Source organism: Athene noctua, chromosome 20, assembly GCF_965140245.1.
Source record: "Athene noctua chromosome 20, bAthNoc1.hap1.1, whole genome shotgun sequence".
Taxonomy (NCBI): Eukaryota; Metazoa; Chordata; class Aves; order Strigiformes; family Strigidae; genus Athene; species Athene noctua.
In genome coordinates, this window is record NC_134056.1 from 586,714 (window position 1) to 612,991 (window position 26,278).

At 56.9% G+C, this 26,278-nt stretch overlaps 1 protein-coding gene across 4 annotated transcripts in view; it reads right to left on the reverse strand.

Moving 5' to 3' along the window:
• Window positions 1-3,269: 3,269 nt before the first annotated feature.
• The window catches only part of MVB12B (multivesicular body subunit 12B), a 59,808-nt gene continuing 36,799 nt past the window's right edge, over window positions 3,270-26,278 (reverse strand). For all 4 annotated transcript variants that reach the window (XM_074924066.1, XM_074924068.1, XM_074924069.1 and 1 more), the window contains 3 exons: window positions 12,339-12,394; window positions 10,901-10,960; window positions 3,270-7,750 (listed from right to left, as the gene is read on the reverse strand). In XM_074924066.1, coding sequence (XP_074780167.1) covers window positions 7,664-7,750; window positions 10,901-10,960; window positions 12,339-12,394 — 203 coding nt within the window. In that variant the 3' untranslated portion in view covers window positions 3,270-7,663. The remainder of the gene's footprint in view (window positions 7,751-10,900; window positions 10,961-12,338; window positions 12,395-26,278) is intronic.

Sequence of the window (26,278 nt, forward strand, 5' to 3'; positions counted from 1 at the left end):
AGGAGAAGGAACCGAAATATCAGAGATATTGTTCTAGCTGAGGGGGAAGGGATGGCTGGGGATTGATGGAGACTGATGTTTTCATAACAAAAGGAAATGCTGCTCAGGCACTGGCTTGGCCTCTGGTGGCACCGAGGGACACGGCAGGTGAACCTCCGGGTTTTCTTTGTTTTATCACCTTTGCCAATTTGTGGCTTTGTGTCCACACGCCAGCTTTGGTTGGGGGGGTAAAACACCTCCGGCCGAAGTGCGACACGACGTCTAGCGGGGCAGACAGGGATGGCGAAGCAGGCAGGGAAGAGGGAGGAGGATGCCTTCGCTTCCCCGGGCTCTGAGCATCGCTGCTCCTAACGACGGTGACCCCCTTCCACCTCATCCCCACCTGTAACAGCAACTCCTTAGATTATGGCTGCTTCAGAAGAAACGCTGCAGAAACAGCAGAGAGATTTGGTGAAAAATTAATTTTAACGTTTAATAATTACCCCAAAATTCTGAGCAGCTGAACGAGGAAATGCAAAGATCAGGGGCTGGGCAGAAATCCCGGGGTTTGGTAGAACCTGGAGTATTTCAACAGCAGAGCGACCCCAGAGGCCTCGGGGGGGGGAGGAGCGCATCCACAGCAGCGGGAGGAAGGGCAGCTCGGGTGCCCGAGCGCGGTCCTGGCTCCAACCACAACCACAGCCATGGGGTGGGGGACGCTCCTCCCCGGCCCGGGAGCCTGGGAGCTCGGGGCAGCAGATGCGCGGCCCCGCACCACAGACCAGAGCCCGTGTCCAGGGCAACAGCTCATCAGGCAGAAGCGCTTTGATGTTCGCAGGCATCACCCGCTCGGCGATGGCTCCGAGGCCGCTCTCGTGCCGGCCGGGCGCACGCCGACGCGGGAAGGGGCAGTCGGCTGCGGGATGGGCCCGCTCTGCTTCATGTCCCCCCCGCGCCGCCCCCTCCCCGCCTGGGATAGTCAATCGGGTGCCCGTGACGGCTCCCACGGCAGCTCCAAGATGCAGTTTCTTAGTTTTTGGTGGAACAAGTGGTACTCACGTGCAATAGGAGGTTATAAAAACACATGCCTGAAGAGAATGTCGGGAAACTGGGTATTAATCTCCTTTAATTCAAAGACGACTCAAAATAAGTGAGACAGAAATATTGGCTGGGGCGAGAGAAGATGCCGGAGGTCGTATTGTGCACCACCAGCTTGGGGCAAGTTCAGAAGAATAATTTAGCACAAAGAATAACAATTTTCAGTTTTAGTGGAGTGGTATTAGCCTCTCGCGAGCCAGGAAGCCTGTTTCCCCGCAGCAGCTCGCTGCCACTGGCCACGCAGGGACCTGCCCGCCACGACGCCGGCCCGGCAGCCATGGGAGGGCTCTGCCCCGAGCCCAGCGCTGCCCGCGCTGCCACTCCCACGGTCCCTGTGCATGGTTGTTTCTTCTTTTCCCAGGTTTCACCTCGTTCTGCCCAGCAATGAGGCATCTCCCCGCTGCCGGGAGGTGGCAAAGGGACTTCACCCTCTGGCACCGCACCAACACCGGGCACCCCGTCCCGGCGGTGTCCCTGCGGTGCCTGTCCAGGCGGAGCAGAGCAGGACCACGCAGGACAGACCATCCATGGTGGCACCACAGCATGTCTCCTGCGACTCGTGCTGCCACCCCTACCCGCCTCTCAAACACGGCCCTATTTCAGCGCTGGTTATAAAACCCTGGTTAGTTCTGCACAATCCCCGCTTATAGTTGTGAAAAATGAGACGGCGGAGCTGGGCAGGGCCGCTCTCAGCCTGCAGAAACGCTCCCGCCTGGCTCAGGCGTGGCCTCTGTCCCCGGCACATCGGCTCCGAGCCAAACGCTGCTCTGGGGATCGGCAGCTGGCACAAACCCTGCCCGCGGCTGGGGCACCGTGCGGTGCCGCGGCACTGATGGGGCCCGGGGCCAGGGGCTGCATCGCCCGGAGCTCCCGGCAAGAGCCAGCACCACCCTCGGGGGCACAAGGGCCGGGGCAAGGACCGGCCGCACGGTAAAAACCAGCAGCTCGAACTAAACCTGCGCTGAGCGGCCAAGGCCGCGCTGGCGCTTCCGAGCCCCGAGGCCGACTCCGTGACTCCAACTCACTCCTCGTAATGACACACAACACACATTTTGCAGTTGGTAATAATGAGTGACTGGAGTTGTTAATCCTTGTAAACAAGCTGCTTCGCTGACATTGCCGTGGCTTCCTGCAGTGACACGCTGGTCAGTGACACACTTGTCGCCACGTGTATTGGGGACACGGCCGGCGTGGCAGCGCAGATCTCACGTGTGGTCCCTTACGCTCCAGAGATCTTAAGCTGAGCTGCTTTGACTTTGGTGTTTTGCCTTTGCAGCAGACCTTCGGAGGGACATTTTGGACAGATTATCCAGGGCTTTTTAAGTTTAATTTCCAAGGATAAAAAACCACAAACAAAAGCAGATTACCCACAGGGACCGCGCTGCCACCTCCGGAGCTGACCCTTCAGATCCACGCGCAGACTGTCGCTGCTCCGGGCGGGCAGAGGCCGGCACCGCTGCTGGCCAGCTCCTCCTCGGAGGCTTCGCGGCCCCTGGCCCGACTCCGGCGATGCTCTTGCTCCCACGTCTTTATTCCTCCTCTGCCTGAAGTCAGGTGCCACCTTCCGCAGCGTCCTTCGCCTCCCCGGGCAGCTCGAGAGCAGAGGGAGAGGCGTCCCGGCCCTCACACCCCACCAAAACTGCTCAGCAAGGCCCGGCAGCCCCCAGCAGACGGCAGGCGGGTCGCCGTGGCAGGGGAAAAGCACCTTGGGAGCGAGTCTCTCGCATTAAACCCGCAACCCCCGATCTCCACCCAGACCCTCCAGGCCAGGGACTGACGCCAGAGGATCTGACATTTTCCTCCAGAGGCGGACAGGAGCTGGTGGGGGGGACACGACAGGCCCAGGCCACCCCCCGGCTCTGTGCAGGGCCGACCCTGCGCCCCACTCACTCCTCCACCGGCGCCCGGTGCCCGCGGCCGTCCCGGCCCAGCGCGGGACACGTCACCCGTCACCCCAAACCCACGCGGGTCCAGCCGCCGCACGGGCACCCCGCTCACAGCGAGCACCCGCTCCTGGCTCATTCCTCCCGGCGGTTTTAACCACTCCCGGGTTCAGGTTTGGGATCTGCAGAAGCCGCCGCAAAGAGGGTGCAGAGGGGAGAGCGGCCGGTCCCACCAGACGGCCCCGCAAGCCAGAGCTGCGGCGATCTGAGCTTCCGAAACCCCGAATGTACAACACAAAGCACAGAGAATAAACTGATTAAAACGAGTTTTATTTAACAAATTATATTAAGAATACAGACTAAGTTATCACACAATGAAACTTCCCTTTGTAAAATACAGGAGGGTCATCTAAAATAAATATAAAACGTAGTAACATTCATAAGATTAATGCACAGTAAATTCACTTTCAATAACCCAACAAAATGCATAGCATCTTAGAAAAACACTTTGCAACTGCATAAAAGGTTTCTCTCTTCCATTTGCATGATGACATTTAGAACTGTTGCTGTTAGGAAACAATTTCACAATAAACGACCAGAATATCCAAACTGTTTGGTTTCCCTGTATTGAACGGATTGAGCAGCACCTGACTGAGCTTTTTCAGGAGCAGGGGAGCACCCGCGCTCCCGCCCGGCCGTCAGAGTTCTGGGGCTCAGGAGAACCGAGGCCGCTGCCGCCCGGCTGCCCCGCGGCCGCGAGAGGCTCCCGCCGGGGCCCGGGGGCTGAGGTAACTGTTTGAAGGCAGCGGGGAGCTGCCCCCGCGCCGCCGCCACCCCGGCCCCGCTGCGGGAGGGCAGATCTGGGGGGCAGAGCCGGGAGACAGAGCCCGCGGGCAGAGGGGACGAAGGCCAACCCCAAAGGCGCCCAAGGGGGGGTTTAGGGTCCCAGGCCTGCGGGCGCAGGTCCCCGCCACCAGCATCCCCCCGCCGGCGCCGTGCTCACGTCGGGGCTGGCTCCGGGCTCCGCGGGGTCCGTCCAGAGGGCTGGGGAAACCAGTGGGGCAGGGGCGGGGTGAAACCAAACAAGCCCAAAGCTACAGACTACCAACAACCTCTGACTACACAGGGCCTGCGGGACCCTCTACACACACCGCCGGCAAACTCAGCCACCGCCAAAGAAGTTTGACAAAGTTTATTCCTACATAACTACTGCTATGAGATGCTCCCACAGGGAAGACACCTGCTACGACTGTCCACACTTGAATTTTATCACAAAGGTCACACTCTACATTACTTTCTGGACTAATTTCTTGCCTCTCCATTAACACATCAGACAGCACAGCCCGGCCTGGCCGGTCCACGCGTCCTCTCGGCACACTACCTGCTCCTTGCCGTGAGAAATCCAGGAGGCAGCGTGTCGCTACTAATTCACATCAGAAGGTATTTTACAGTAAGCAAACCCCTCACTGCTGCTTCTCTGTCTCTGTTGCAGACATATGACAATTTGGCAAACTGATTTCTCCATCAGCCACAAGATTAAGCTACCTAGAGACTAGTTTTGTTCTAGGAACAGAGGCAAGGTAGCCAAGCACATCTGGCAAAGCTCTGCAAATCTGCTTCTGGTGCTTTCCATTAGCTCAGCCCCTCCCCTTACACTCCAGGAGGCCTCTGTGCAGCCAGACACCAACCGCGGGCTCCCCGCATGGTCACTGCCCGGCCCAGCCGCACCACAGTCGCCTTTCGGACAGGGAGGAAGATGCAGAGAGATGCTGGTGCTGGCTCCGGCACGTGTCGAGGGGGAGGACTTGCGGCGAGGATGCAAGGACCAGCCTTGCAATGCCTTGCTGTGAGTACAAAAGTTACAGAACAGCAAATGAAACCACCTGTGGAAACGCTGAGCTGACGCCCGAGATCTCAGAGGTGCAACAGAAAATCTTCCCATCACGGGCGGGCTGAGAAGACGACCCGCAGGCAGCCACCCCGCACTGTGTGTCTCGCTGTGCTTCCAAGCACCGGCTCCGAGCCCTCTCCCCTTTGGAAACGCCGTTTTCCAGCCTCGGTTTAGCAGGTCCCAGAGCTCGGCTGGCTCTCACCCGCCACAGCTCTTCGCTCCGACACCTCTATTGCCTTCGCACCACGGGAGCCGCGGTTGTACCACCGGTGCTCTGAGCACGGGGCACCCCGCAGTGCCACGGCACGGACACACCGCGATGCTCAAACGAATCCCTCGTGTTTCTCTGCAGATGCACCTTGAAGCAGCTTTGCTGACCCGGTGTATGAAGGAGGAGCGAGGACCAACTGTACAAATAAATCCTGGAGCTTTCTCAGATGCTTGCTGCAGCAGCGCGTCCCGTCAGCATTCTGAGCCGTCCAGTGTTTCTTGTAGGCCACCGAGGAGAAAGCTGAGCTCACCACCTCTAAGGAGGCTGAGCAACCCTCGCTGTTGCCGTAAATACCAGAGCACTGATTTTATCTACTGACGCTTTCTAAGCTCAGCCTCACAGGGACTTGAAGCTACGCGCCCGTTTCTCCGAGACGTGCCCGGGGAGCGCCCACGGGACACGGGGCTCGGCAGCTCCCCGGAGCCGCTCCCGCCGCCGCGCAGCCAGCCCTGCCCTCGGGACGGCGCTCCCGGGGGGGCTCCTGGCAGCTGCCCCCCCCTCCCGGTGGCAGCTCTGCGCTGGCTGCCCTCGCTCTAGCACCCCCAGTAAGAGAGGGGGGGCAGCGCTCTGCAGCTCCACGCCCCGACGTGGGGGACACCCCGCTGCAGCGTCCACCACACCGCGGGAGAAACTAGACGTGGATGCCTCGGAAAGCTGCACAACAAACTACAAGCAGAAAAATAGAAAGATAAAAGATGGATGAGATGGGCATAGTACTACAGCATGGAGTGGATTTGAACTTCAAGTGAACCTGAGCCGAATGGCCAGGCTGCCATGGTATGTTCATTTGTCGGTGTCGGCGTCATCAATCTAGCCTTTGTGGAGCTTGGCAGCGAGGTCTGGCTTTGCCTTCCTGCAGGATAAATAAGAACTAAAACTGGTGCTGCAGCCTCCAAGTAAACGAGCAGGTCCAGGGGGTTGCCCAAACCTCCCCAGCTGGTGCAAACAGCACAGCTTCAATTCTGCCCGAACAGGACACACCTGCAACCAAAACGGGCCTCTGCTTTCCCATGGCGCAGCCTTGCTTTCAGAGGCAGTTTTAGAAAAGGATTTACCTGATTGGAAGAAGTTGAAGCAAAGACTTGGAATCGGTCTGTCCTGAACGTTACGGTATTTTGTGCTCATTATCCCAGCAACGCGGTTTGGTGCCTCGAAACCAGAAATGAATCTTTGGACAAGAAATATTTTACATATGTACAAATAAAAAATACAAGCTGACAGTACAAAACCTACTGTTAGTCACCGTTCCGTCCAACCAGAAAACGCAAGATCAATCACAAGCAGTGCAAAGCAGGTCAGGGCGAACGGGCGACCCAGGCTGAGAGCGCAACACTGTTATTTGTTACTATGGTAATCGCATTTCAATGGGGTTAGGTAATCAGTATTTTACATTATAAAAACTTGTACGTTTTAACACTTACTTAAAAATTGCCATTTTGCTGCCATGACGTAGCTTTGTTCTACAGCAGAGACTTTAAGAAGCAGCACGGAGTCAGACGGGCACTTCTAAATAACTTATTACAGCAACAGACTTCTCCAAGACGTGCGCTTGGCCCGGGAGCGAGCGAAGGTCAGCGACGAGGAGGCGGCTGAGGTCGGGGTTTAACGCAGCCCGCGCGCCCGGCGCCACGCCAGACTCCGGTGCTGCCCCGGGAGCCACCAGGAGCAAGGAACAGGCACATCTCTGTTTCTGCAGCCAGCGGGGCGGATGTCGGGGAAGCGTCCGAGGCGAGGGGCAGGCGACCGTGCCCACGCTGTCAGCGGGGCTCAGCGGGGCGCTGCCTGCGCCCGGCCCGGACACACACCCAGGGCGTCTGTCGCTCCAGGTCCTGCCGGACGCCCTGTGCCGAGCGGAGGGGGAGCTGCAGCGCGGCCGGTGCTCTCTGCGCCCCTCCAGCGCCCGGGCGGGAGCGACACCGGCTCTGCCAGCCCACCGCAAACCCGGGGGACGCCAGGCGGGGGTCGATCCCGGCCGCGGCGGAGCGGCTGCGTGCCCGGACCCCGGCGGAGGCGGATGGGGCGTCTGCCGTGGCTCGGTGCTGCCCGCTGGGCCGAGCGCCGCGAGGCGTCGAGAGCCCCTCGGCTCCGTCTCAGCGCGGGTGGGGTGCCTGGGGGCTTGCGGATTAACCAGCCGTATCGTTTACTCTTCCTTCTGTCTAGGCCTCGCTGCCGAGCGCTTCCCGAGGGCCTGCGGGCTCAGGCTGGCTGTCGGCGGCGGTTCCTTACAGCTCCGGGCTCTGTGACCGTCCCGTGGCGGGGGTGACGAGGCGGGGCCGCCTGCGGGGCGGCCTCAGGCTCCCGGTGACGGTGACGTGCTCCCACAGAGAAGTGTCCGCAGCAGCGAGGGAGGGTGGGGGGTGGCTGCCGAAGGGCCGCGCGGTGCCAAGGCGCGGAACGGCGAGTGCAGCAGGAGGGGGGCGGCGCGGGGCGGGCGGCGGCGGCCGGGCGGGCGGAGGGAGGAGATCTGCCGGCACGGCCCCGGCGCCGCGTCCCGCTCAGTAGTATGGACGCACGGGCCCGCTCCGGCGCCGGCGGCCCCTCTCAGGACTGGGGGGTCGGCGGGCACCTGGTGGGGCTGGGCGGCAGGCGGGCGGCCGCGCTCTGCTCCGTCCGGAAGCTGTAGTCGTACTGCGGGGGCAAAGCGAGAGAGAGGGACCCTGGGGCGCTGCCGGCACCGGCCCGCGGCCACGCTGCGGCCCTGCCGGGCGGGAAGACGAGCCTGGCAGCGCCCCGAGGGGTGACGCCGCCCGGGCAGGGCCAGGCCGGGCACTGCCACCCCCCCCCTACAGCCCGGCGTGAGCGCCCGTGGGCCCGACCTGCCCATGAAGCCGCAGGTCGGACGCGTCCCCCCTTTGCGGCCTCGCGCCGGCGGGTACCCGCCTCAGCAACGCTCCCGCGGTGGGAGGGAGGGAGGGAGGGAGCGCCCCTACGTGTCCCTGCCGCCCACGGGGATCCCGGGCCCGGGACATCGCTCCGGTTCCCGGGCCGTGCCCGGGGCCTCGCAGGGCTCCAGCCCGAGGCCGGGCTGCGGCCGAGGGCCGGGCGGCGCTGCCGCGTGCTGTCGCAGTGCCACCTCGTGGACGCCGCGGGCCGCGCCCCGACGGCCCCGGGGCCCCCCCGGGCGGTGCGGCGGCGCTCCGGCCGTGCCGGGGCCCCCCCAGGAGGGGCCGGGGCAGCGGCTCCTCTCCCGTCCGGGAGGTGCGGCCGGAGCGGGGCGGGGCGCGGGGCGGGAGCGGCGCCGGGCCCCGGCCAAGCCCCGTCCCGGTTCCCCGCGCAGGGACCGCGGGGACCCCCCGGCCGGGGGGGGGGCGGCGGGGAGGCGCGCGGCCGGCAGGGGGCGCACGGGCACCGCGAGCGCGGGAAACGCTCCCGCCGCGGGCAGCGCGCGCGCCCCGCGTAACCCCCGCGTAACCCCCGCGTGACCCCGCGTGACCCCGCCCGAGGCCAAACCTGAGCCCGCGCAAACTCCGCGCGGTTCGTCCCGCGGCCGCGGCGCCAGCCCCGGCCCCCGCTACCGCGGCAAGCGGCCTCGTTTTTCAAGGCGCGAACACATAAAGATGTCAGCTCCAAGTGTTTACTAATTAACACTTAAAAAGACACAAATTAGATATGCGTGGCTAGGAGCAATTATAATCAAGACGAATTTCTCTATAGTCATTTGGGAACTGAAAAAAAAAACCCAAACGCCTAATTGCTGGAACCAATGTTTTAAAAACTGAAATCATGCCAGTTAGCAAATATGTTCATTTAAAGAACATTTCATGTGACTGCACTCCAGAGAATTGACTACAAACACGAGAACAAGGGAAAAAGATTTCGGTATAAAATTAAAATTTTAAGCTCTTCTAGATTTACGACTTCTTCATTAAATATATTTGTGAAGAGCCGGCCCTGAAAACCTGGAGCAGTGAAGTGGTTAAACGAACGGCCGAGCCGTCAGTTGTAACGGAACGATTAACATCAGGGCTCCCTCCCTCCCGCTCTCCCTCCGGACTTCCCGCTCCACGCCAAGCGAAAACAAAGCCGGGCCGCGCTCTGCCGGCGCCCGCGGAGGCCCGCGGTAGCCCGACGGCTGCCGGCAGTGGCCAGGCGGCGCGGCAACACCCACCACCGCCAGGCCCGCTCCCCCACGGCTGCTCGCACCGCGCCGGGGCCACCAAGACGCTCCGTGACGTCCCCCTGCCCGGGTTGAACCCCCCTGGCCCCGCAGCGAGGGCCAGCAGTGCCCTGTGCCCACCGCAACGGCTGCAGGCGGCTTAAACCTGCCTAAACCTGCTTAAACCTGCCTAAACCTGCTTAAACCTGCCTTCACCCGCTGGGCCTCACCGCCCCACCGCCATCAACTGTCCTGCCGCCATACACCGCGCTTCCTACAGCCTACGCGGCCTCCTCCTACGCTGCTTCCTCGTGCACCACCTCCTTGTGCTGCACCTCCTTGTACACACACACCGCCTCTTCCCGCACCACACACCACCCTTCCTACGCCGCCTCCTCGGACACCACCTCTACACCACCTCTTCCTACACCGCCTCTCCTACACCGCACACCTCTCTGTACGCCACACGCCGCCTCCTCGCGCTCCTCCGGGCCCGGCCCCGTCCTGACGCTGAGCCCAGGCGCGGCTGCAACGTGCAGGGCAGGATTTGGGGCTGTTTTCACCGGTTTTCCTGAAAGGGTGGAGACCGTTCTCTCAGCTCGCCTCGCGGCGTGGAGAATGGGCACATACATCTGCTGATGTGGTGACAGAGAACAATAACTCTTGGAATTCTTTGGGAATATTTTTTTGCAAGGCATCTAGCTCCAGGGAAAATGTTCTCGCTGCTTTGGAAATCCAGAAGATTTGCTGTAATGGTGCTATTGCTTGCAAGGGAAATAAAGCCACGCAGAAATTCACAATATTTATATGCGCAGCTATCTATGTGCAGACAAGATGCTTCATCAAGGAATATGGGCTGCATAATTATACTTTTCATTACTCTGAAACGCACACAGCCTGTCACGGAACAGGAGGGTGTGGGGAGAGCCGGCAGGTATCCCCCCCCCACCCCGGCCACCGGGACGGCGCTGCTGTCCCCGCTCGGGGCAGGGCTGCGCGGCCACCCCCCAGCAGCGCCCCGAGCCGCCAGCGCCAGCCCACAGGCCCAGGGCTGCAGAGCCAAACCCAGCACCACTCGGCCTCCCGGCGAGCGCGGGGGCAAGGAGGCAGGCAGGGCCACCAGCCCTGGGCCCCCCCGGCTGGCAGCGCGCGGGGCTGTCGCGACAGTCCGACAGGAGCAGGGCAGGCCCTGGGGCCGTGCCCAGGCAGCGGGTCCTTCCGCCAGCGGTCACCCCCATCGGGCTGCACCTTCGGAGCCGCCGGCCGCTCCCCGGGCTGCCGGGTGCCTGCTAAAGCCCTGGCAACTGATCACCTTTTTGTACTCAGACCAAACTTCCAGGCAGAAGAGGATGGATTTAGGAAACTGGGCTCACAACTGGAATCAGAACGTGGAGAAGCCCAGGAGGAGTCTGGGCGCTCTACGTGCCATCGCCTTTAACCCAGCTGGTCAGCATCAGAGGTGCTGGTGACCGACGGTGCCCGAAGCAGCACGTGCTGCCGAGACGATTCTCCTCCTGGTCTGAGGCGCCGGCAGAGGCAGCCCCGGCAGGGCAGGCGGCTCCTCGGCACCGCGCAGCCCCAGCCAACACGTGCCAGCACGCTTCCCCACGAGGGAAGGATCTTAGAACGAAGGGAACACAGCTCCGACAGTGCTTGTGCTCAGTGCCTGGCTGGCTACCTACCTCCTTTTCGATTTCTGCAAGGGTTTTGATTGTGATGCCCAAGAGATCAACCGGCTGCATCTGGCAAGGGAAAAAAACAAAACAAAACAAAACAAAAGAAACAGAAATATTAGTGTTGTTTGATTTGGTTTTGTTTTAAAGTCAGCAAATACTCCACCACCAGAGGGTCAGAGGCACCATCTGTGAACACACGCATAGAGCTGTTTCTGAGTCCCCCTGTGGAGCGAAGAGGCGGAAGCGGTCGGGGGCAGCAGCCCCAGGGCCCGTCTCCCGCGCGGGGACGGCTGACGCTGCCCGCGCCCCGCACAGGTACCGCCGGTACCGGACGGTGGCTCCGCGCCGCAGCTCCCCGGGGATCTCCTCCCGCCGCGGCGCGTCGGCGCGAGCGGCACCGGCTGCGGGAAGCCCCGACCAAACTGACCATACGGTGGCAATGGTGTCTAAAGGATCCGAGGGGAGGATCAGCACGACCTCATCTCTCTGCGTTTGTCCTCGCAGCAGGGACTCCGGCTTTCTGGGAATAACGGCCCATAAACAATCCCTTCAGAAAGCAACGGCTGTGAAAAACCATGTCCGGCTGCACACGCAGGTTGTGTCAGCAGGAAAAAGAAAGCACAAAGCAGGAGCACGACATGAAAAATCTGAAAAATCAGGTACAGCTGATGGCTTGGTGTTTGCCTTAACAGCTGCCTGTAAATTGATTTTTAAAGAGATACTGGTTTAGAATCACCAGAGGGCAATGGGAATCCTAAAATAATTTTTCCATCCCCGCTCCTGCTCCCTGGAACCCAGTCGAGGTCCGGCTGTGGCGGCATTAGGACGCAGCCACCTCCACCTTTCCAAGCTGGAACTGGCCAACACGGGGGCGCAGCCTCCCCACTGCACAGGGCTTCGGCCGGTGCCGCCGGGGCAATCCCGCGCCCCCCGCCGCGGCTGAGCAGCTCCGGGAGATCCTGACCCAGACGCCGCTGCCCAGCTCTGCCCGCGCAGGACGCGGAGCCGCAGGAGCCTGTGGCAGTGGCCAGCGTGGGGGTGCCGTCGCCTTGAACTTCTGGGTGCAGAAGGCAAGGGGTAAAGCCGACGGCACCACGCCGTGTCCGCAGCAGGTTAGAGCCAGGAGACCTGTACGTCTGCCGCTCGCTTTGCAATCTGTGCTAAGGAACCAAAGACACTTCAGGCACCAGAGTCCTGCTGCCGTTCCGCTCCTGACGGCGACAAACCTTCACCTCCCAGGACAATGTGCTTCAGGCAAAAGCCGCTCGCGCCCCATGGGAAAGCGTTGTGAAACGCAACCCCGGGTCATCTCAAGCACTGGGTATATATTAGGCCCCACAAAATAAAAGCTCCCAGAAGCAGGTAATTTGTATTGATGCTTTGTGATCGTGCTCTGCGAAGAAAAGGGATTTCAGACACAGGGAGAACAACAAAGGCAACTCACCCCTTCAGGAGCGCAGGCAAACTTCTCCGAAATCATAAAAGGCACTCCATCCATCGCTGAAAGGACAAAAGGAGCAGAGGCGTCACGTTTCCAGCTGACTTCTGACACGCAACTTCACACATTCCCAGCGACAGATCAAGTGCTCAAGGCACTGACACATGACTGATAGCTCACAGAAGTTACTGCCAGCCTTTTCCTCCCTCTAACCTGCCAGTGGTTTCTCTCTGCGCAAGACACGGCAGGGTTAGTCCCCACCGAACCAGGAATTCAGTGAACACTCCTTGCTCTGTCCATATACAATTTCATCGTCTCAATTTTGAGTGTTCCAGTTTGGTTTAGCTGCTAAAACAGGACAGTGTTTGAAACACAAAACAAATAGGCCTGGTTTAAGAGGACACATCCACTTCCCACCGCCACACCAACACCTGAGCGACCTCGGCAGTGTCTGAGCGAGAGGGTGAGGCACGTCCCTGGCTGGAGCGAGCTGCACCTCCCCACAGCCGTAAGCGCCGCTGCCCGGGCACCACGGAACCAGGCCGCGGGGCCGAGCGTCCTGCCTGGCCCGGCTCTGCCACGGAAACTCCGCAGGGAGCTCAGCCGCCTGCCACGGCGGCTGGAGGACGGGCAGCGGCGGGGCCCCAGGGCAGAGGCGGCCGTGGCGGCGCAGCCTCGCGTCACCGGGCCAAGCGCGCGCCTTAGCGCAGCCGCAACGACACCGAGAGGATTGTTTGCCTTCATCCTTCCCGGCGCACTCTGCTACGTGCAATGGTGTTCGGTGTTTCTGTCTGGCCATCACCACCTCAGAAACTTCTCAGAACCGTCACGCCAGATGTGTCAGTACAAGGGAGACACTTATTTTTAAAACATGTGACTCGGCAATTTCCACACAAGACTGAAAAGGGCACATTTCTAAGGCAGAGTGCAGCCCCAAATACACCTGCTTTATTTCAGTTACACCTTTAACACTTTAAGTCTTTAAATTTCAGCTCTGAAAGAAATAAAAACTTCAAACTAGAGCAAATTTAAGCCCTGAAATGCCCTCAAGTAATCCTCAGATAGGGTTTTCTTTCACAAAGCATCTGCACCCACGAACCCGGCGTTTCTCTGCTTGCTGTCTGTGACTCTCATCACCGCCGGTCAGTTACGTTAGTGATTGAACAAGGCTTCTTTAAGAATACTTAGCATTTTAAATTTGCTTTGTATATTTTTGACTTAAAAAACCCCCCTCCACTGCAGTAATTTCATTATCAAAGGTGCTATGTGGCAGCCAGGGCGCTACATGAAACAAAAGGAAACAGATGAAAAGCAGCATCACCAAATCCAGGAAGTTTTGAACCTGAAAGACCATCTGCATTTGTTATCTCGACAGAACCCTGCTTTGATCAGTCACACGCCGGCTTTTGTAAAGTAATTTAAAGAATAAGCCGCGCGCAGCGCGCCCGCTCCCCAGCAGCCCCCACCGGGCTGCCTCCCTCCGTCCCCCGTCCTCGCGCTCCAGCCCTCCCCGAGCTCCAAACTGCCGAGCAAAGCAGCAGATGAAAGCAGGGTGTGCCAAAGGCTCAGCAGCGCAATTAGCACTCTCCTAAACAAACGAGCTTCAACAGAGCTGTAATTAAGCAGGCCTGTAATTAAGTATATGCCCTTTATCATAACGATCATGCTTAAAAATGGCATGATGCATGGAAGTGTGTTATTAATGCTGCACTCCCGAAGTGCAGGAGCGTGCACAGGAGCCGGCGTGTCAGGCCTGTCACTGGGCTGCTGGTAAAATACATTAAAGACAGAAATCGGAAAACAAGACGCTCACTCAACAGCTCCTTCCACAGCCAGGCACTAGGAGACACGAGGATCCCAATACCCACCAAGTCAGGCAACTTCACGGAAATGAAGCACCAGGCTGCCGCCTCCCCGGCGCTTGGCCCCGACGCCTCACGGCTCGGCCTCGCTCGGAGCCCGCGGCACAGCAAACGCTTCGATCGGAGCAAGGCCCCCCCGCGTCCCCCACCCTGCCCTCGGAGGCGCTGCCTGACGCCGCGCAGCGCCGGCCGCGGGAGGAGAGGTTCAGAGCGCCCGGCGCCCAAGGAGGGGTGTTTGTGTTCACGAGGCCCCCGGCTTCCTTAGAGCCCAAATCCAGAGCCAGGAAGGTTAACGAACGAGCCCGGCGCAACCACCCCACGTTAACGTCAGCTCTTCCGTCCCGGGGACAGACCAGCGCCGCGCGAGGTGCAGCCCGTGCTTCACGAGGGTCCCGGGCACACGCGGCTTCCAACACGGCCCCGGCTCCGTGAGCCCCGGCCTGGCAGAGCCCTCTGCCCGCGACTCCGGGGGCAGCGCGGCCGCTGTGCGGGGGCTCACGCTCCCAGCTGGCGCAGGCCCAGCCCTCTGAAGCACTCCCCGCCGCGGAGCAGCTCGCCCGGGCTGCTGGAGAGCTTGGGGGGAGTGCAGGCGGCCAGCTCCAGGGCCAGGCACCTCCAGCGACAGGCGGGAGGAGCTGGAGGAGCTGGAGGAGCTGCCATTGCCAGGGCCTCCAGCACCGGGGCCGGGTGCCACCGCCCCCTCCCAGCACCGCCAGACAGTACGCAGCCGCCGCTTACAGCAGCCAGTTAATTTCATAATAAAATTAAATCAAACCAGAACTGTAGGAGGCTTTTAATTCCACGTCCCTTGTTCTGATGTTGTGCTGTAAATAAACATCAGCAGCAGCTTCCCATTCTTCCCCTTTTCCCCCTGTGGCTTTCAAAGCGCTCCGGCAGCCCCTGCGGAGCGCAGCGCCGGGCGCTGCCCGTGTCCCCGCTTCCTGGGCAGAGCCGGGACTCAGCAGCCGGGCCGCGGCCTGGGGCTGCAGCTCGCGGTTCAGCCTGGCCAGGAGCTGCTCCACGCTCCTCCATGTCGTTTTGCGCCACGTTCCGGAGCAGCAGCCGGTACCACAAAGGGGTAAGAGGAGCGGCGGCGGGGAGGGGAAGCACAGCGCTCTCCAGGGGCGCCACGTGCTGACCCACCACAAAACGGGTGGGCAAGGGCCCGTTTTCGCAGCGTTACCCCGGTACCGCTACCCACAGCACCGCAGCGGGCACAAGCTCACGGGCTGACCCACGGGCCTTTAAGCGGTTGTGACTTTAAAATATTTTTAAAGACCTGTAAAACGTCTGCACCTCGCACATTTCACTTCAAGCCTCCTCGCACAGGCAAAGCTGCTCCTGCCCTGCCCGGGGCCAGCAGCAGCACCAACCACCGCGGCCTGCGCCACGCCGGGGGCAGCGGGTTCTCCCCGCCTGACCTCCCGCAGCACCCGCGACAGGTGAGGGAGGCGCCTGCGCTCTTCTCCCTCGGAAGAGAACAAAATAAAAAGGGATTTCAGCAAGAAAAATGTTTTCAACGGCTGTTTGCTGCCTCCCAGGAGCAGCCCCTCCCCGAGGGTCCCATCCCCATCCAACCAGCTCGGTCACGGCCATGGGAAGAGCTGAAAGGAGCCGGTGGCCAGAACTGCTCCCAACGGGACGCGTCCCCCGAGTCCCGACGGCAGAGGCCGGAGCCCTCGGTGAGGGACACCCGGAGGGCACCGGAGCCGCCCCCTTCATCTGCGCAGGACCAACCTCTAACCAGCGGCCACTTCTCCGTTATACTTTACTAACTTACTCTCAGCATTTGAAGCGCACGCCACAAACCCGTGCTTTATAAATACAACTTGTTAGCTCGCTTCGAGATTCTCTCTTTAATCTGAAAAAGTACTGTCACCCTCCTCCAAGCACACGATAGATGCTGCCTTCTGTGCTGTAGACTCCAACTAAATCTCAGTTGTCAAATTAGTAATTCATCTTTCCTGAATAACTATATTTTTAGCAAAGCTACTAGATTTAAATAATCAGACCTGCCAATGCTACCCTAATTTAAACACACTGACGAACTTTCACAGGCAGCATCAGCTAACATAATGACTTTCTGGATGACAAAGAACTTCAGACTGTAGTTCTCTACACTACCCGGCGTAATAAGCACTTGTTCTTTTCTACAATGTGAACATAAAAGAAGAATCTAAATAATAATTGCTGTAATTATCTTGAAAAATATGTGGTGATTAATGGTGATTATGAAAATCTGTATAATTGTCCATTGAAATCTCCAACGATCAGATGCTTTCTTGAAGCAGCCGTTAATGAAGAACTTGGGAACACAAAAAGCACCAGGACTCGAGCCAAGCTCCGACCCCGGGGCGCGCGGCCGCGGGGGCACACGGGCCCTGCTCAGCGCTCGCCCTCCCGCGAACCCTCCGCGAGAGGCTCCGAGGTGTCCGTGAAGCGACGCGTGTGTCACTGCGGTTCAAAGCACGAAGTTCAACCTGTTATTTATGCAAATAATTAATTACTCTTGTATCCAACTAGCAGTTTGTCATGACACATTAATGACTTGATAGACTTCTATGAACTAGTGAACACAGGACAGCAGAGCGCTTTTATCGTCATTTAATTTAAAAACGATCCTGTGTGAAATTATCTAGTCGTGAGTGATGGAAGCATAAAGAACAGACTCAGCAAAGCTTCTTTTGGATCATTGCTTTATTAATGGTAACGTCAGGGAAATGAAAAATGCTAACATTGTCATCTTTAGCTCCTGGGTATAGATGAATAGCTGCCTCAGTGCTTGGCGGGTTCAGTTTGCACACTGCAGTGAGCGCTAATTCTTCACACCACTATTGTGGGGATACACAGCCATGGAGGAGTTTATACACCTCGACTCCCAAGGAAATAACAGCTGCTTCTGCATTTCAATTCTCACCATAAGCTTTCATAGCTCTGGATTTCTTCATTGCTATTTTTTCATGGCCTCTTACGCTTGAATTTTCAACTGCTGTTATTAAATGTATTTAAATAAATAAATCCCTTGCAAAACACTTTCCTGCATGACTTTGAAAACTAAGCGTTGCTAATCCAAACCAAGAAAACCCCAATGCTGGATGCACCACTGCCACCGTTAAAATTTAAATGACCTCAAATTTCAGACAGACCTTTCTGTAACACTGCAGAAGTCTTCAGATTTTCCCCAGACCCGAAACGCTAGCCGAGTGTTTATGTTGCACCGAGATGAGTATCTCATAAACCAGCCTGCAGCAACACCGTAAAACCAGCAGAGCTCCCCTCTTTAGAGGAAACTTCGTTTTCAGCTAAATGACACCGGAGGAACTTGGCAGCGGGCGAGGGCCGGGGGCTGGCAGGGAGCGTCGGGCCGGGCGGCCGCACGTGCCTGCCGAGGGAAGCCCCGGTTGGAGCAGGGGTCGCGCCAGCCCCCATCCCACGTGGACCCCGAGGGCGCCACCAGAAGAGCTCGCTGCCCCCCGGCACGCAGCCGGCCCCCCTCAAGGGACAGCCCTTCGAGTGCCATTTCCACTCAAGCCACAACACGCAGCCCCGTCCCACGGCTCTTGCCATCGAAGCAGGGCCCGGTGTGGGCTGAGGCGGTGGGAGCCTGGTGGGGGGGACCCGGCCGTGCCCCCTTCGTGCCCTCTCCCACCCTCCTTCCGCTTCCCGGCGCGAGCTCCCGAGCCTCCCCCTGCGCACCCAGGACACCTGCACCGGCCCGGGCACGCCAGGGGATCCGTGCAGGGGGAAGGCACACAAAAGTACAGAAAAAAATGTTTTACAACAGTCTGCAACGCATCAGGAGAAGGATGCAAGCTTTCCAAAATAAACCGCGCGCTCCGTAACGCGCAGCTAAGCCTCCTACTCCTGTATTTCTATACACAGCAATTTAAAGGGTGGCCTGAATAGTAAACATGTGTGTGCGCTCTCCGTGCTACCGTGCGCGAGTCCCAGCTGGAACAGCACCGCGCGGCATTTCCCAATCACTAATGATAGCAAAACCTCCGGGGGAAAACAAGAGCAAACCCTCCCGCGAGCTCCTGCCAAGGCGGCTGCGAGCGGGAGTGCCGCGACCGCCCCAGGCTGCAGACGCCGCCCCCACCACGCACACCCTCATGTCCTGAAGAAAAGCGCCCGCGTATCAGGACACTGACCCTGGCTCCGCCGGCCCCCCGCGGCCCTTCGGTAGCCCAAGGAGCTGGCAGGAGGAGAGCGGGGTGGCCGGGATGGCCCCGGGCTCAGCCCCGCCGGCCCCAGGCACGAGGCCACGGCTGGTCCCGGCGCTGGCGGCGGGGTCCAGGCCTGGCAGGGGGACGGCGGCACCGACCCGCGCGGCGCTGGGGGCAGCGAGCGGGAGCGCAGGGGCCTCCCAGGCTGGGGAAGGAAACCTCCGCGCTGGGAAAGGTTTACAGCTTTCCCGTTCGTCTTGAAACGACTTTGATTAAAAAACCAGACCTGGACTAAATTTTCATTTTTGCTAATTTGATTGTCAGCCTTGATTTTCTCTGTTTCCTGCATAGCTCACAACACGGCACAATTAGTTCTTTACTGCTAGATCAAGCCACGAAAACACTTGAGAAAATACTCCTGGTTTTGATTATTTTCTTTTTTAAATAAAGTGAAGGTTAAGTACTGCATGGTGACGGCTAAGTAGTACCTCAGCGCTGCGGCTGTATCAGCACCAGAGAACATGGAGAGACTTCAAACAACCTCTCAAATTGCAAGTGTTTAGGAGCTCTTGATTTTATTATTTTTTAATAAAATGTCCCCTTTGAAGTCTCCGCACCACACTAAACTTCAAAGATCACACCTAAGCATGTGCTACTTCCAAGCAACAACCCTTAATTAATTAGACCGGAGCAGATACAAACCAGGGCACCGGTGCGGGGCTGCGGCAGGGCCGGGGCAGGTCCCGCTCGAGGACAGGGAGGCGAAGCGGAGGCTCCTCCGGCCGCCGCGCACCGGCCGCGCGCTGAAGAGAAACACAGACGCTTTTCAATTACTTTCAGCTCTGGCTGTAATGACAGACAGACTCCTTGGAAGTCGTTAAACATGTAATGTCTGTCTGCCGCGGAGAGGCGGGGAGGCGCAGGCAGGCGGCACCGGGCTGGAGCGAGGCGGCCGGGGAAGCACCCACAATAGCTGCAGTGTTCCCCGGCCCGCGGCTGGAAATTTCTCCCGCCTGATGAGAGAAACATCCTGTCAGGAAAGAGCCGCTTCCTCCGGCGCCGGGATTTGTTGCACTTCGGTCATTTCAGTCCTGCAGGTTGGGAGCAGGGTGCATTGAAGGAACACACTGCGTTTGATCACAATACCTGGCCCTGGAAGCTTCGATTCTCCCTCGCTGGGACGCCTGCGGAGGCGTGACCTGGCGCGGCGGCGTGGGCAGGGTGTCGCTGCGGGGGCACCCCGACCAGCCCCGCGCCCCGCACCCAGCGCCGGGCCCACAGGGCTCCCCGCGCCGCCACGCTGGCGGCGCCCTGGCTCTGCCTTACAGCACTGCAGCTTTGTCAAACACACAGGCAGGTTTCTGCTTTCAGTAAGAGGAGGGGAAAGAAGACCCTGTGCTCCCCGTACCCCAGACACCCTAAAGGTGAAGGGGAAGCAGCAACTCACCCCCAGCGCGACTACAGAGGGCGAGGGGCTCCCGCCTGCGGCCCGGGACACGGGCTGCCACCACCCAGGGGTGTGACACTTCTGGGGGGCGCTGGCCGTTCCCAAGGCCGAGCTCTGGGGGGCCGGAGTGAGGGGGGGCTCCTCGTCCTCCCAGGGGCTGGCCCACGGAGCCACGGCCCCGCAGGGCCTAAAGCCCTTCTGCAGAGGAGAGCCGCCCTGCCGCTGCACAGCCACTCAGGATCCACAGCTAATGTAATTTAATTTTTAAGTGCTCAGAGTCATTAGTGGCACCACGTATTTCTATCAGGTAAATTTCATTTGCATATGCAAATTATATCTAAATACACCACACCATTAATATGATCACTAATTACATAATAATAGTCACCAATCTCCACACAGATCAAACTTACACTTTTGTAGCGATTAAGGAAATTGTGCTTTGTAATTAAGATAATCCTCATTTCCAGATGCTAATTAACTATATAATAATTAGCTTCTTTTGCTAATGCAAATTAAGTATTTTCATCCTTATTGGTAAAAGAGTTGCTTATCACTTAAAAAAGAGACAACCTAGAAATAATCCCTCCTCCCCCCAAAGGTGAAAAGGTAACTCCATTTTTATCAGTCTCATTTGCGAATGCAAATTAGCCCTGATTAATCAAGTCACAGATAAATGCCCCCGTCTGGGACGGCCGCAGGGAGCCTCCCCCCGCCCTCGGTGGCCGGGGGCCACTGGCTGCCCAGGGGACACGGGGCCGGGCCCAGCTCCTCTGCGCCGGCGCCGCGGCCCCAGGCCCTGCCCGAGCGTGGCGAGGAGCCGCGGCCACGTGTGGCTCGTGCCAGGGCGCGAAGGCCAGGCCGCCGAGGCCAGCGAGGCCGCCGAGGCCAACCCCGCCCGCCCGGGACCGCCGCCAGGCAGCCCGGCAGCGCTCGGCCTCGGCTGCAGCGCATCCATCATCTGCTAAACCAATCCGCCCGCTCCGCACCACCATTTGTCATTAATTATGCTAATCAGCAAACCATTACTCTCCGATGACACCACAGCACTTATTAGCTAGTTATGGCTTTTCAAAAGCACAGCTTATTGTGTATGCAAGTGCCGTGCATACATTAGCCTACAGGGAAGAAATGTCCAATTATGAAAAGAAGAAATTTGCTATTATCTCCTTCTAACAAACCAATTTAGTAATTATAAAAGTCTCTGAACTCAGAAGGATTTTTAAAGAAGAGCTGAGTGATGAAACTAGAGAATTTTGTTCGCAATAACTTTCTGAGTTGGAACTAAAGTGACAATAGGGGAATGAACAGTTTTTATTATCATAATTACCATTCTTGCATCTTAACTTTAGATGATCAAAAAGCTGAATTTATCCCGAAGTGTGTCTGTATTTGGCTCTTTCCTCACCGTGTCCCGCTCGTTTCAGCATACACACAACCCAAGCGGTGTGACACGTCAGACACTGGCCCAGGCCCGGCCCTCTCTCGGCCTGCGGTCGCTCCCCAACCCCTGGTGCCACCAGCCCCCGCCGAGCCCCCGTACGCCCGGGGCCGAAGGCTTGGAGGGGGCGTCTGGAGACTCGGTTGAAAAACGGCCTTGTTGGAGCATCCAATTCATTTACAATTCCTAAGTTGTTTTGCTCACTGCAAGAGGAACACCACTAGCTTTAAAAGCTTAATATGTGTTAAGAGCTCATTAATATCATCAGAGTAAATGGGCCTATTAAAACATCTTTAAGCAATATCTGAACATAAATCTCCCTAAACTATATTTAATGACTGTACTTAAGATACATTATATGCGAGTCTTAATGAGACATTAGATAGCGTTTTGAAGATTAAAATTAGAGAATCCATATAAAGTCTGTCCACTTAATGTAGCCTTAAGATACACTGATGAAAAACATTACTACCAAATTATTACTTCATTAGAACAAATATTTTCTAATAATTTCTGATTTATGCCATTAGTTGTCTCCATATATATTATTTGAATATATATATAAGAGTATACACAAAACAATTTTCTAGTTCCACAGGAGACGGGAGAAATTTTGAGCTTTCTAATGGCTGAGTTAATTACTTGTCTTTTTGTCTGTGGCATTAAAAATAAGCACTCTTTATAAAAAGTCCATTTACTGTATCCCCACTTTTCTAATTTAGTTGGGAGATTTTTAATTCCATTAACCACAAGGCCATTTGTTAAAAGTCTGCTGTTTTGCTTTGGAAAGATCGGTAAGGTGCCCTGGCCTCTGGCCTGACCGCCCCCTCAGCCCCTCACCGTGGTCTCGGTGGCTGAAGCCCGGCCCGAGGGACAAGCGGGGCCCGGGGGCGCGGGGCTGACCGCTGCTCATCGGCGAAGGCGCCACAACCTGGGCAGGCCCGGGGGAGGAAAACGGAGCCATTTCAGGAAGTGTCCATCGGGAGGAAGGCGGCACGACACGGGACAGGACACAGCCCCAGGACTAGCCAGGGCCCAGCGTCACTCCCAGGCAAACCCGCGGCGGGACACGAGCGCCCATCGCAGCATCCCACCTGCTCGGGCAGGACCGTGACACCCCCGGCCACGGCACGGGCACCCACCGTCCAGCACCCACCGCCAGGCACCCCCGGCCACGGCCACAGCACGGGCACCCACCGGACACCGCCGCCGCCAACCGAGTCACCGCCCAAACGGATCGCAATGACCTTATTAGCGAGAGGGCTTTATGTGTGGGTTGTTTTGTATAAACAGCTTTTCATTAGATAAATGAAGCCCAACAACCTTTATAAATGTTTTCAATTAGGAAATTACACCATTGAGATATCCGGATGACGATAATCAGGGAAAACACCAGTGACACCTCTTGATAGGAGTCAGAGCGTGCTGCCTGGATGACTGCTCCTCCCAGTAAAATACAGCCTAGCCACACCAGGCAGTTAAAAAAATCCTTATGAGATGAAATCTGTAGCAACAAGACTATTTTCATTTGTTCTGCCCAAGTCTTCTATCCAAAAGAGAGAACATCTCATCGTAACAATTCTGCATTTTTAACTGTGCAAATTAAGCATTCTTCATAAATAACAGCCTGGTTTTCTGCACTAGAACTCCTTTTTATTAGCAGCACAGTAACGAACAATGAGCAATGTGTTCTATTATTCTTTGTCAAATCACAGAATGCTACATTAGAATAACTCTGCTGGTCAATGTAATATAGTAGATTAAATTCAACTTCTGTGCAAAAACCACTGTAAAACAGCATGATAAGAAGGCTATAAAAAATTTAATTTTACTCCAAACTCCATCAGAAAAAAAAAATGGTGTGAAAAGTAATTTTGCATAATCAGTACACGCCATCTGGAACAATTAACCGATTTCTATAGAACTATGAGGATCAGTCATATCTGCTTATTAAAGATCAGAAATTATACAAGTAATAAATCCTTGAAAAAACTAAGCGTACTCCCGCCTGTCAACGCTATTTTAACTTCAAATACTGAAGAACGCCTGATAAGGCTGAAAAGAAGAGATTAATATATGCAAATTACATCCAGCATTTAAAATCCCCAACAACTGTCTCCGGTTTTCTGTCCCTTATTGCTGCCTTTATGTTTTATTCATACACCAACTCACCTGTCACTTCATAAGCTATAATATTATGGGGGTATTATTAAACAGCATAAAGCCGTGCTTTAATTGGAAAGCTTCATTGCATTTTCCAATTATTTGGAGTAAATTAAAAGCAGATGCACATAGTTTAATAAGGAGTCTAATATCAGTTCCGGGAAATCAGAATTCATTGTCATTACTATGCCGTGATAGTTTTGCAAACTGTACTCAATTTCAGAGGTTTTGAAAAGAAAATCTGTCTGTGCAATCTGTTAATTGTCATTCGGTTAATAACTGTTTAAATATCCAAACCACAGAGCGGCTTCCTATTTAAAAAAATTAAACTATGGCACTCAGGAAAGCAAAACAAACACCGCGCGGCCCGCCTCAAAGGTTGTGTCCTCGAGCAACCGGTGCGGGTCCCGCCAGCCCACCCTCCCCCGGCAGCCGCCCCCCTGCGCCGGGCGGGGCTGGGCCAGGGCGGCCCCCGCGCCGCGCCGGGTCCCCTCCAGCGTCCCCTCCCTCCCCACACAGCCCCGACGGCTCGACGCCCTCGTCCCGCCACCGGCGCTCCCGGCTCGCGCAGAATTCAAGGCTCGGGGGCAGCAGCCAGCCGATCCTCCGGGCAGAGATCAACAAGCAGCTTCCCGGGAAGGTGGCGCGTGACCTCGGGCACACGGGCGAAGTCCGTCCGTCTGGCGCTTACGGGAGGCGACGAGGCTGCCCCGGCCCCCGCAGCTCCGCGGGACGGCCGCGACTAAGGCGGGAGGAAGCGCAGCACCACAGCCAGAGCTGTCGCGCTCTCCTACGAGTACGCCCAAGTGAGGTGATGAAGATAAAGAATGCCACTTTGGACGACAGCAGGTTAATCAGAAAATCACATGTCTGAAAAATTATACAGGCGGGAGAACTCGTGGCTTCATCTTTCACCGGTTGGGCCAAGCCTGCCTGAGCGCAGCGCTGATAGCGCGGGGCGGAACGCTGCGGCAGCGAGCGCCACAGTATGTGTACCACGGATGAGCTCATTTAATGAGAAATACAGGTTTCTGAATCTCATTAAATATAGTATTAAGTAACACTTACATTTTCCTTCCTGAAATACGCAGCTGCAGCATTTTACATGAGACTTCAGTCTCCCAGAACTGCTGGATATTAATAGAGCCTTTTGTATTTTGAAGATTATCCAGGTCTCAGCCCAAAGACTGGAAATTGCAATAGGGCAGAGAACAGGCTGACTTTAATCTCAGCCTCAGCAAAGAGGCTTCAATGCAGAATAAAGCTTGTGTCACAACTTGTCTGTTTTTTGGACCATCCTAATTAAAATTCAGTGTCGCAAAAAATAAATTTAGTTCCGCTTCTGTTCTTAAAAAACGCCAAGTATGTACACGTGGGAATCGGGATCGACAGTGAAATGTAGCACGGGGCCTCCCCCCTTCGAGAGCAGGGCGTACTAAACCACTCGAACATAGGAGGGTATCTCAAACCCAACAGAAACTACACTGGAAGATGAAGATAAAGGCAATTCTTGTGCAGTGATCCAAAAAATAGCATCTTCCTTTTTTTCAAAATTACCTGTTTTAATAAAGCAGACACACTGTGCCAAGCGAACCATTTAATTATCTGCAAAAATGATGAAGCAAAACAATAGTTTGCAAAAATAAATGACTAACCCCTGATTAAAACGTCTGTCCTCATTAGGTACAGATGAAAGATACAGCATCTTTTAAAAGAGAACGAACACGGACGAGGAGGAAGCGGCAGTTGTGGCACAGATAACCTGACATTTTGCAACAAGGGAAGTTGACGTATGGGCACTGAAATGTAACAAAATCTTCGGTTTTTATCTCCGTTTCTTATCTAGGAAGGCCTCTGAGAGATTTGTCATTAAAAAAAAGAAAGGGGCACACGCCAGGAGGCCTTGCGAGCCCACGGCTGAGCAGGGGACACAGCGCTGCCGCCGCTCCACCTGCGCCCACCCCCCCGCCCGCCGGGGCAGAACTCGCGGCCACGCCGGACACGCAGCGACCCACCGAAAGGGAGGAGGAATCTGGAAGCAAAGTGCTGCCAGAAGAGCAGCGTGTGAACTAAAGGCTTCCAACAAACTACCCAGACAAATTACAACGCCCCCCTGCCAAGATCTGCATTATCCAATACAGAAAAGCAACTTGGTTTCCTTTTCGGGAATCCACCGGCTTTGATGTTTTTCCAGATCATTAACATCAGTTTCCACTCTCTCTGCTGCCTCCGGAGATCTGGATTATAAACCAGCGTGGAACAAACGCCCAATCTCACCGTGTTTCCTGCGGGAGCAGCCCCTGGCCCCACAGCCACACCGAGCCCACCCACCCCCTCCCGGCGCGACCTGGCCGCGGGGGCTCCTCCTGCCACCTCGGACTGGCCTGGCGCGGGGTCACCCCCGGGGTCGGACGCTGTGAACGTTCCCCTCTAGAGCCGCGGCCCAATCGTCCCAGCGCGCGGCAGCGGCTGCTTCGGCCCCTCGCCCGCCCGAAGGCGCTACTGACACCCCGACAGGTCCGGCAGGAAAACCCGCTGCCACCCCCTCAGAGCACCGAGTTCCTTCCCACCTTTCCACGCAGTGTCTTAGAGAGGTAAATAAATATTTAAATAAAGAAATATTTATGAGAGAGTAACAATTATATAAGTAAGTATTTACAGCTTCAAGGGAAATATGAAGGTAACAAACACCGGTGTGCAATTCCAAAATGCACAAATCGGAGAGGTGAAGTGCCACCCGCCAGGGCTGCCCACAGCGCCCCTCTGTGACAGCGAGCAGCAAGGCACCCGCCAGCGCCCGGCCCGGCGCCCCTCCTGGGTGCTCAGCCCTGCCTCCGGGAAAAACGCTTCACGCAGGAACTGTCCCG